This window comes from Pogona vitticeps, chromosome 2, assembly GCF_051106095.1.
Source record: "Pogona vitticeps strain Pit_001003342236 chromosome 2, PviZW2.1, whole genome shotgun sequence".
In the NCBI taxonomy this organism is placed as follows: Eukaryota; Metazoa; Chordata; class Lepidosauria; order Squamata; family Agamidae; genus Pogona; species Pogona vitticeps.
The window spans coordinates 210,888,820-210,900,861 of NC_135784.1; the positions used below are offsets into that span (position 1 = coordinate 210,888,820).

General features: G+C 37.1%; 1 protein-coding gene across 3 annotated transcripts in view; it reads right to left on the bottom strand.

The window, feature by feature from the left end:
- SVEP1 (sushi, von Willebrand factor type A, EGF and pentraxin domain containing 1) overlaps positions 1-12,042 on the bottom strand; it is a 160,449-nt gene that overhangs the window by 52,887 nt on the left and 95,520 nt on the right. For all 3 annotated transcript variants that reach the window (XR_013541414.1, XM_020791136.3, XM_072992019.2), the window contains exons 23-30: positions 11,562-11,675; positions 10,255-10,456; positions 8,940-9,097; positions 7,422-7,623; positions 5,810-5,985; positions 4,463-4,587; positions 3,256-3,379; positions 1,200-1,370 (exon numbers count right to left, since the gene is read on the bottom strand). Coding sequence is in view for 2 of the 3 variants with exons in the window: in XM_020791136.3 (XP_020646795.3) it covers positions 1,200-1,370; positions 3,256-3,379; positions 4,463-4,587; positions 5,810-5,985; positions 7,422-7,623; positions 8,940-9,097; positions 10,255-10,456; positions 11,562-11,675 (1,272 nt within the window). In the remaining variant the exon portion in view is untranslated. The remainder of the gene's footprint in view (positions 1-1,199; positions 1,371-3,255; positions 3,380-4,462; positions 4,588-5,809; positions 5,986-7,421; positions 7,624-8,939; positions 9,098-10,254; positions 10,457-11,561; positions 11,676-12,042) is intronic.

Here is a 12,042-nt window from a genome sequence, read left to right on the forward strand (position 1 = left end):
TCTCCATACACATAATTTCTCAGACTTGCTCTGGCATAAACAGACACAGTCCAACCTCCACAGTTAAACCAAGAAATGCTGTTAATTACAAATAAAACGAGTACAGTACTATGCAGAGTGTGGAAAGGAAGTCAGTGGGGAAGAAAATATAAAACATAGTCTTTATCTACGAATGTGTCATTGAAAAGGATTTTTTTTAAAAAAATCGGGGTATGTAGAGACGCTGTGGAGAATGTGAAACCATCCAGATGTTGGACAATAATTCTAATCAGACACAGCCAGCACAACTAATAGCCAAAGTTAATTATATTTACATATCTGTTTGGTCATAAAATCCTTACTACTGACACAGAGTAAAAAGAAAAAGAATATAATAAAATGGGAATTCTAACAAATGCAAATTTTGGCTCATTAGATAGGACTACTAAGGAAGTCTTTCCTACTGGTAGACTCAGATGTTGGGCTTTGTCTTCCAAAAGCGGTGAGGTACTGTCTCATTTGAGCCTTACAGACACATGAAAAGACAACCTTTGTGGGTCAGGAACTAATGCTTTCTTTTAGCTGGCACATGCCTCAACTAAATAATGCAGTGTAGTGTGGGTTTGTGGACTTGTGCTTTTTATGGAGTTGTTTCTGAAACAAATACATACATTTCCATATTTTCCATTATAATATCCTCAATATCTTATTTAGATCTCTTTACCTCAATATGGGAATTTACATTCTAGAAGGCCTTTATCAAATGCTAAAGTAAGTTACAGTTAGAGTAGAGCCATTTGAATCAATGGAACCTATGGATGAGTTGACTCATCAAATCCCCATTGATTCATGGGCCTACTATAGTGCAATTTACTACATTAAGCCATAGGATATTGGCCAATTAATAATAAGTGTCCTACTTATTATTAATTGGCCAAACTCCTATGGCTTAATGTAGTAAATTGCACTATAGTAGGCCCATGAATCAATGGGGATTTGGTGAGTCAACGCATCCATAGGTTCCATTGATTCAAATGGCTCTACTCGAACAGCAACTTACTTTAGCATTTGATAAAGGCCCATTTGAATCAATGGAACTTACGAAGTCATTAACTCAAATCTTCATTGATTCAATGGGCTGATTCTAGTGCAATATACTACACTAAGCAACAGGCAGCATATGCTAAAGTCAATATTTTTAAGGGTTCCTACTCACTTACTTTCACAGTGTGGAAGAGGTTGTGTCCATTTCCCTAAATTTAGACAGTGCAGAACAGAATTTCCCACTATGTGATAACCTGGATCACAGGAGAGAGACACTTTTGATCCTGCCTTTAAATCAGCTGATGAAGTTCTCAGGTGAGGTATGGAGCTTTGTAAGGGCTGGCAATCTGGGAAGAAAGAAAGAAGTAATTACAAAACAGTTTAGAAGAGTATATATTCGTGAAGGCTTTAACGGCCGGGATCTAATGGTTGTTCTGGGTTTTTCGGGCTCTTTGGCCGTGTTCTGAAGGTTGTTCTTCCTGACCTTTCGCCAGTCTCTATGGCCAGCATCTTCAGAGGACAGCACAGAGTATAGGTTGCTGTCCTCTGAAGATGCCGGCCACAGAGACTGGCGAAACGTCAGGAAGAACAACCTTCAGAACACGGCCAAAGAGCCCGAAAAACCCAGAACAACCATTAGAAGAGTATAGTTAAAGAAGATAAAAATAAAAAAAATAAATGACTTGGGCTTTCCAGATGATTTTCACATCGCCCCTATCTAGCTGTTGAAGTTGATAACATTAATACCAAATCAGCATTTCTTTGTTCAGTTTCTGAGTGGTATATCTGTCATCCATGCACAGGAGTAGAAGGATACAATTTACGAACAGAGAGCATGATAGTTTCCAGACAAGCAACTTTAAAGTCTGAGGCTTGCTTTATTCATGTTTTTTTAATATTGTGCAAGGTAATCTGAGAAAGAGTGATAAATAAACACTTCTGTAGCTCTTTTAAAGAAAAGTATAAAACATTCTTAACATATAAGCTACAAATAATTGTTACAAGCAAAAAGCAAAATAAAGAAACAGAATGAGGAGCCAAGAGCAGGAGCATTCCAATAAATGAATGGAACTCTTTCCCATTTGACCCAATCTTAAACGTCATTCTTTCAACATCTGAATCCAGGAAACTATAAATATTTTGTCTGGGGTTCCAAAGAACATTTATTGCATAATTCTGGAATCTGAAGAATGAAGACTAAATGTTCCAGTCACTAAATGATCAAATGTATCTATGCTAGTGGGGATGACCATATTGTAATTTTAATACTACATAGGAAGTTCCAATAAACACAGTATATCAGTTATTTTCAAGTGGTCTAGGCCAGGGAACTCTTTCCATTCTCTTATCTGTAACAGAACCTCTGCCGCTCTAGCATGTTGTCTGTAGTTCACAGCCAGTTTAAGTAGGGTGTCCAAAATGAAGAAAAGGCAAATCCAAAAGGTATAAGATGATTTATTAATAAATTGACTAAACACCTGACTTTTTTTTTAACTGGGGAAATCAGACAGAAGTAGAACTGTGGAAAGTAAATTCATCCCTTTCTTCAATACTTTATGCAGTTAACCCTTCATAAATAAGCTGCTGGCTTACTGCTGAAATAGTTAAGTATATGAATACGAAACAAAATGATCAATTTGGAATATTTTTTTTCTAGAGAATGAAGTATATTAGAGCCAAATATACTTCATTCTCTAGGAAAAAAAATATTCCAAATTGATCATTTTGTTTAGTATTCATATACTTATTTTAGCAGTAAGCTAGCAGCTTATTTATGAAGGGTTAACTGCATAAAGTATTGAAGAGAAGGATGAATTTACTACAATTTGATAACAATTGAATTATGATAAAATATTTCCCACTATTATGCTAAGCAGTTTATAAGAAGAGCATGGATGTTTGCATGCCAGGTATCTGATAATCATTTGTTAATAAGTCTTTTTCTCATTGTCCCCTCTGTGTGGGACAATACTTCTACTTTCATGTGGAATGCTGTCCCCCAACAATTGAGGAAGCACTCAAGATACACTTTTGTTGCAGAGGAAAGCCAGCAGTGCACTAGTATATCAGACGGTGAACGTGTAAATGTGTGTTCTTTCAGAGAGGTCTGTCAGCTGTTACTGATTTTTCTCAGTAAAGTTTGCATTGTACGCCAGTGTTTTTCTGAACACAGCCTGAAAATCACTACATTTGCTATACTGCTATGACACTTTCAGGAGGTAAAGTACTAACCAGAGCAAAACATGCTGTTGGAATCTATCTTCACTCTTCCAACAATCCCAGAAAGAAAATCTGGCCAAGCCAATATGTTGCCTCTTTGGAGTTCTTCTGGACATGAAGTAGCCAAGGACTTCACCTTATCGTTCAAAAGAGGGGGTTAGATACTGGTTTGCAAATAGTATAAAAAGAAGTTGGAAACCAAGGCAGCAACAACAAAACCCACAACAGAGTATAACATTGTTTCTTTTCCATGTCAGACTTCTCAGTAGCAGCTTCAAATCTGAAAAACAATTTGGATTCTTTCATGGTTCAGCAAAGCCACTCTTGCTATGGTCAAAACAAGGAATAGTAAGAGAGCCATGCCTTCTACTATTAGTTGCAACAGCTAGAAAAGAAATATCAGCTATGATGTAATAAAATATCATTTCTTTGATATTTTGTAAAACAGAAAACCAGATTTGAAAATATTGTTTGACAGCCTGAAAACATATGAACCATGTTATATTTTAAGTTACGTATTCAGAATGCTCATCACATTTTAATAATTCAAGTATCTTTTTAAAAGGAACAATACAAGCAATAATACATAGCCCTTCTTTACATGCCATGCTTCTTTTAGGAATCGCTGCCTGCAACCAGGACCACATGATTTATGACTTTTTCACCTCCTGCCCCGCGGTAACCACCAAGAAATTATGGAAGGAATTGTACCTAATTGAAGACACAGTTTGTCAAGATGGAAACTCAAGAAAATTCTGGAAGGAGACTACTGGGAACATAACAAATATTCATTCAGAAGAAAGTAAGTCAACTAATATGTTTTTAAAAGGTGAAGCTTTCCCATTGCCCAATCTCTCATTATATCAGAGGGGCCATAGCTCATTCAGATAGTTCAAAGATTATTCTGTCAGAAAAGGGAACACCATACTGTCAGACTATATGCCTGAACAGAGTGGTCAAGGGCACCAGAAATGGAACAACTGAAAGATCCTATCACTGTCTCTTTTCAGTTGAAAATTGAAGTGTACCCTTGCATATCATGCCCTTGAAGTGTCTTCATGAATGTCCATCTCCTAATTTATATGTAAGCAGCTACTCATAAGGCTCAAAGAACAAAAAAGCTTACTGGTACATGTAATCAATTAAACTACCATGGTCAACTGATGGAACGGAAGATAACACTTCTTCAAGAGAACCATATTAGATGTTAAATATTCACCTGCTCAGGGGACAAAACATAACCCCAAATGTTGAGCTGGCTAATTGAACCAACAAAAGACTCTGCTGGATTAAATCCCTCTCCTCTTCGGTCTTGCTCCTGTCCAAGCACTAAGGCACCTCCACCTATTGATAAAAGACCCAATATAAGAAGACCAGTAGAAGAAGAGACTACTGCATCTGACTAAAAAAGTAGATTTTGTTCATTGCCTCGCAGTTCACCATTATTTTGTTAGCACATGCAGCCAATTGGGTAGAGTTGCAAAAGAAATTGGGCAGGGATATCCAACTAAAGAGCTCTAGCATAAATAGACTTGAGTATGGGTTTCAAATATCAGCCAGTGAATTACACAAGAGAAATTAAAAGGCTTGCACTCTGAAAAGGTGTTGATGAGATATTGACCATCAGGAAAAGTTTGTGCAACCTGATTTACTTGGCAATATAAATGTCAGCCTTTGTACAACTACAGAGTAGAAAATACTAGTATGAGGCCATCCTATAATCCCAATCCCATGTGGTTCCTTTTCTTATACATTATTGGAGTGGCCTGGAACTGGGACATATGGAAGCAATTCTCATGATGCAAAGGTAAGTTATGACTCAAACGAGAACGTGCTGATTGCTAATATTTAAAAATATGGCAACACTTCTGTGCATAGATATTGTAACTTCTGTCCCTTGTAGTGATTGGTTTTTCTCTTTAAAACCACTAAACATGTTCAAAGCCATAAATGTTGGACTTTTTTTTTCACAGGATACTTATTGCTATTTGGAACAGACAAATTTGACTATACAGTGGTGCCTCGCAAGACGATGTTAATTTGTTCCGCGAAAAACGTCATCTTGTGAAAACATTGTCTTGCAAAATGCGGTTTCCCATTGGAATGCATTGAAATCTAATGTGTTCCAATGGGGAAAAAATCGTCTTGCGAAAATCATCCATAGAAAACATTGCCTTGCGAAACGCGGTTCTCCATTGGAATGCATTGAAATCTATTTCATGCGTTCCAATGGGGAAAAAATCATCGTCTTGCGAAAATTGTCCATAGAAAACATCATTTTGTGAAGCGCCACAGTGATTGCAAAACCCAATCATCTTGCGGATTAATTGTCCTGCGAGGCAATCGTCTTGCGAGGCACCAACGGTACTTAATATCTGTTTTTATGCAGAGCATTAAGTTTTTGTTTTTTAATTTATTGTAGGTACGTTATTGCAGGAGTTCTAGAAAACAAAGAAATTAAAAAGATAATTGAATTTGGTTCTATGAACCTGGTCTCTGTCAAAATGCCTTCTCCCTAATAAGAACAACAGGAAGGATAACTGAACAGACGTGAAACAAGCCATACCAGGGATTACTGATCCTACAGACAAGCCACTTCCTCCATCAGATAACCTGCCATCAATGTACACTCTCCAGGCTCCATTGGTGTTTGTCCAAGTGACAGCAATATGATGCCAATTGCCATCATTCACGGAAGGGCAATCTGTAATACTCTCCTTCCCATTCACATAAAGAACCCAACTACATTAATTAGAAGAGAGAGGAAGAGTAAGAGAGGAGGAGGGGAAAGAGGAAGATTGAGTTACACGCTACATTTGTAATGGTTTAAACAAACCACTTAAAAGAACGTGTTTATTTTCTACACAAATACAAGACTAGTTTAAATTGCCTCATATGAAATAACCCAGCTGTGCTTGACAGAAAAAAAACCTTCTGAATCAGCACAACACTAATGGGATCTTAAGGATCTCATTGAAAACTAAGAATCAGTGGAATGAACCAAGCATTGATTTGAGTTTAGATGAGAAAGATAACAAAGCTAATCAGACATTTCTAGACTCTACTGCCTTTTAAAAAAAATTACAGGACCACATCTGTTCAAAAGTAGGTTTAATTGTATGCAGTTATAGTATATGAGATTATACTATAACATTAACTGCATAACACTATACTTATTTCCAAACCATGACTGTATAACACTTAGATTTGTGTCACAAAGCCCACTGTAATTTCAAAGGCCTTGCCAGCATCTTCACTCAAAAGGCCTTCATTTAAGAAAGTGGGCCAGCACCATGCTTTTCTCCATGAGTACAGATGAGAAAAATGGTTGCCTTCCTTTGTTCAGCAGCAGCCAATGGCCTGTTCTAGATCCAGATCCTACACTAAAATGCACTCCATTTTTGTACTGGCTTGGAGTTTTTGTATGGTTTTGAAAGGTTCAAATCAAGATAAGTATAAGAGTATGAGTACTGGAACAGTTTTGTGCCATGCATGATTTGTCATTGCTTGTGTTACCCGCACAATATTTCCCCCCAGAAGTTTTTAAATAAGAAAGTGCAACCAGAATGTCTAAACTGTCAGTAATGCAATGCATTTATATATATGATGCAAGCCATGTCCAAAGGACCCAGTATCCTCCAACGATTGTAATCTGCAACTTCTAGGATCAACGATTAATGAACATACTGTTTGGGTTATAGAACTGTACTCTGAAATATCTGGGGAGCACCAAATTGCATACCTCTGATGTATACATAGTAATACATAAATAGGTAGGAACACGTGGTGATACACTTTATAATATTCTATTTCTGATCTTCAGAGGCAGAAGCTATTGCTTATGGAGCAAAAATAGTATGGTCTCACAAACACAGAGGTTGCTGAAAAAAACTGAAAAAAAAAATCTTAACAGAAGAACCTCAAAATGAGGACACTGGCAAATTGGTAGAAGAGACAATGGAGTGAAGTACAGTATTCATTATTGGATAACCTGTTTACCCATAAGAATGTACAAGCGGTAAAATACATTTCTGAATCAGTAAAATTAAGAGCCCCTACTCTGAATAACACAAGAGCTCTAGAAATAAACATTGTGCTGTTGCTACTTTTGTCTTGGGTCTTTTGAGGAGAAAGGTGGGGTATAAATATTTTAAATACATAAATAAAAATAAATATACCCATTGTAATCTGTAAGCAGAAATGCATTGTCACTTCCGTTTTCCACTGCATAGGAAATTGGAGTCCCATAGTTAGTAGTATCAGAAGACTTCATCCAAAATGCACATGTGATCTCACTTAATGAGGGGAGGACACTGTCAAGCATAACATAGCCATAGATCCCAGAGACTTCAAAATCCAGATTAAATCTAGAAGACTGTTCTGCAACAAATAGAAAAAAGGTTTACTTCTCTTTTACACATTTCACTGTTTCGGTAGCTTGCTTAGAAATACGCATGCCTTCAAAGGGAAAGAACAGTTAAAAGAACTGGTGCTTTTCTATGTACATCTGCTAGTGGGTTATGGAGAATGGTCCAAAAACATCTCCAATCAGTGTTAAAAGCCCTTGGATAGAACTATCTCTCCCGCTACCACTCCAAATCACAATACTGTACACCTAACACTGCCCTAATTAAGCAAGTGTGAGTTTACAAAAACACATCATAGAAGCTATAGAAAGTTAATTGTTCAGTACATTGGGCAAATAACTGATTCCAGTTTGGAACTCCAGTACCAATCTGACTCATGCAGCACCTCAGTCTTGGTAAAAAGACAAACAAACAAACAGATTATTCTGCATAGGGGAGATTTCTTGTAGTTTTTGTGCATTTTGTCAATTAATGAAAGCATACACAGAATTCAAGCCTTAGTGGTGAAGATGGCATCCTGGTGAAGTTCCTTTCTTAAATATTGTTCAGTGGTGCACATAATATGTTATTGTTCCACAGTTTTCTGCACAGCAAAAGAGTTTTACTCTAAGGATGAGATTTTCAGTGAAAACTCATGGGCTGGGGGGGAGGAGAAATAATCTTTTTTTTCTCCCCTCACAGCAAGATTTCTTTGTGTGAGATTTATTTTCCTAAGCAATCTTTTTCCAAATATTTGTTTCAGTCCTAATATCCAGTGCCTGCAATTTTAATATCTATGGCACCAGGGACAAATAAATGGTTGAAACATTGTCATTTACATACATTTCTACACATAGTTCATCTTAAATTCAGCCTCTTTCATTTAGGAAACCTTGCTTTTTACCTGTGCTCCCCTGGCAACTCAGGACTTTTCAGTTATGCAGCAAACACAAAAGAAAATCCTATTGCACCTTAAAGACTAAAAAAATTAACACAACATGACTTTCTGTGGACTACATCCCACTTTGTTATTTGCTACTGTTTTTGGCTTCTGTAAATTTATTTTGATTAGTGTTTTAATAAGACAGAATACTCTTTGCTCCTTCTGCTTGTGCAACGCTCCATGGCGCAAGCAGCTGGACAGTTTCCAAATTTGTGTAAGGAAGTGTTGCTGGTCCTTGACTGTAATACATTTTTTTTAAGTATAAGACGTATTCACTCTACTGATGTGATTTCTGGTTTGTGGAACAGCACTATAGCCAGCAGAATGTTGACTCCTAAGGAAATCTGCAGAAGGTTCCTGAGATAACTTGCTGAGCACGTTTTTGCTAAAATGTTAGTTCTCTGTACCTGTTTCACACCGGCTGCCTGTAAAGCCAGGGGAGCATTTACAGATATACGAATTCAAAGCATCCACACAGGTTGCATGGTTTACACAGGGATTAGATGCACATTCATTGATATTTATTTCACACTGTAGCCCTGTGTATCCTGTGACACAGTGACACCTGTGAACCAAACATAAACACACTTTTTGTTACAACAGTTCATATAAGAAAATACTTGTGTTTTTGTAACACAGTGTACTGTATATATTTTACAGGTTATTTAAGCAAATTAGTTGACAGAGTTCAAAACAGCCTCAACAAGTTGTGACATCAAAACCAGTGGTAAGGGAAAATCAGAATTTCTGAAACATTTATTTGAGAAATTTGTTCCTTTTAATTAATTTGGAATTATACTCAAAACACCTAAGAATCTAGACCCAAAATGGATCTAGGTCAGGTCTTCAAGCCCAGTGGTTCCCAAGCCTGGCTCCCCAAATAATACTGAACATGAAACTCTGACCATCTGCAACGTTAGCTGGGGATTCTGGGAATGGAAGTCTAACAACTTTGGAGGTCCAAGCTTGGGAAGTAGTGCAGGGGCCCATTCTGCATGCTTCAAAAAGAGCCATTATTGGTAGTGAAGGTAATGGCAGGAACTGTTGCTGCATATGCGTTCCACACCTGGGGATGGTAGGACTCAAGGCAGAAGGAGAGTCTCACCTGGGAAGGGGGGATTTGTGACCACCAAATCTTGATGCAAAGTAATAACATCATGTGGTAGGGTATATGAAACTACTATTCTGGACACAATCCACAGGCAGGATGAACTTACTGGGTATTCCAGAGAATATCTGGTAAATATATGCACATATACAAGAGTATTTGAGGAACAGATGTACAGTATGTGTACATGTTTCTGTCTCTCATGTAACAGTGCATAAAAGTGCCTGTGAAATAACATATATTACCACATTACCTTGTAATTTCATGTGACACCTAGAAAGACATTCACAGGTGAGATATCTGCTCCATATTTTCCTAGATGCCCTGTTTGGACGTAGCTTATTGGGCTGTGGTGTATGGACAACCTGATAACAACCACAGGCCTATACTGACATGTATGTTATTTACATTTCCTCACACAATCCTTCTGTTTAAGTTCTTTAACAACTCTTCCATAAATCCATTCATTTTTTTAAAAAAGAATCTTTGGATCTAGAATTGCACTGCATGGAATTCAATGCTATGAGGTCTCCTCCTCCTCCTCCTCCTCAAATATCAAACAGATCATTTTTAAAATATTATATCACATGAAACTAATGCCTTTAGCTTCTTACCTATAGCCATTCACACCATCTTTGCATGTGCCTCCATTTTTACAAGGTCTACTGAGACATTCATTTATATTTTTTTCACACAGGACACCAGTAAATCCAGGCAGACACTTGCAATGGAAACCACCAATCTGATCTTCACATTTGGCTTTGTTTAAACAGGGGCTTGAAAGACATTCATTTATTTGTATTTCGCAGTGTGTACCTGAAAAAAAAATATAATGAATATGGATTATTAGTATTTTTTGGATAGGAAATGCTTATCTCTTAAGATAAAAAGAGATACCATGGGAGCCTCAGGAACTTTGAAAGGGATTAGAAGGTATTTATTTCCAAAAAACTGCAGTGGCTTACTATATCATCAGCTTTACATGACCTATGTTAAAGCATCAGGATTTCAACGTAAATGTCTAAGAAGTGTATTTCCAAAAATGAAAAAAGAAGGCACTGTTTAATTACTTACATTTAAAAAAATTAAAAGTGCTTTCAGTATTGTAATGGGCAGCCATGACCTCACCTGTCCGTCACAGCTGGGCAGTGAATCATCAGCCAATGGTGTGACGGAGGGTGGAACTGAAGGGGAGGAGCTGGTATAAAAAGGGGGGTGAAGAGTGTGTGAGGGGGAGATCAGATCAGGAGAGATCTAGTGTGTGAGAGAAAGAGGCCTGTGTGCCTGAGTGTCAGTGAGGGATAGTCTATGTGGTTGTTTTAAAATTGAGAAAGTGATTTACCATCGAGATTAACTTCCTGTGATTTACTTATTTTATTTCTTGTAATCAATAAACCATTTTTGTTTAAGAGAAACCCTAGTCCTTGTGATTTAAAGGATAGGTTGGTGGCAGCAAGAGTGTTTAGTAGCGTGGTGGGCATTCTGAGAGGCCTGAGTAGGAGGTGACCTCAGAGTGGCTCAACCACGTTACAAGTATACTACTTTAGGCACTGTTATGTGGATGCTAGCATACAACAAATGTGGTATATAACTAACTAAGACTACTATTACTATTACTACTACTACTACTACTACTACTAACAACAACAACAACTTAACAACAGCCTGCTTTTTTAATGTAATAGCACTATCATTTACAATAGTGATAAAGTGCAGATGTCTTGTATAATGAAAACTATGAACTTTTTAAAAGCGCAAATTGAAATGTTTGCCTACAATTTCTCAAGATCCTATGGCATAGAAAATGTCCTGGGAGTGATACGTACAAAATATCTACACTTATAAAGCTACAGTTAAATGCACGGAAGCCAGTTTTGACAAAAAAAGTGGGTAACTCTTATTACAAACAGAATTTGTTTACCTGTAAATCCTTCTATACACAAGCACTGGTAAGAATTAACGCCATCAACACAGACTGCTTTATTCAGACATGGATCGGAATTGCATTCGTTTATATCTTCTTCACATACCAACCCTTCAAACAATAGTGTTACAGAATATGTTAAAATCATATGCATATATATTTATGGACTTAGAAATAAAAGACATATAATCATGTTTCCACTAATGTATATAATGCAAGAATATCAATGAATAATCATTTTAAAAAATCTATATATTTGGTCTAGGCATAAGCACTCAGACATATTCATTTTTGTTTTCAGCCTTTTGCACATTAGATGATCCCTTTTATTTTTCTGTCCATGATGAGTTCTGACACCTCAGAAAGGATCGTATGACCATTATGCTATAGCAGACTTCCACAAGTTGTGAACCCCTGACTCCCAGCAATTACTGGGAGTTTTTTTTCAACAGGAAACTAGGTGTGAGCTTGACCATTC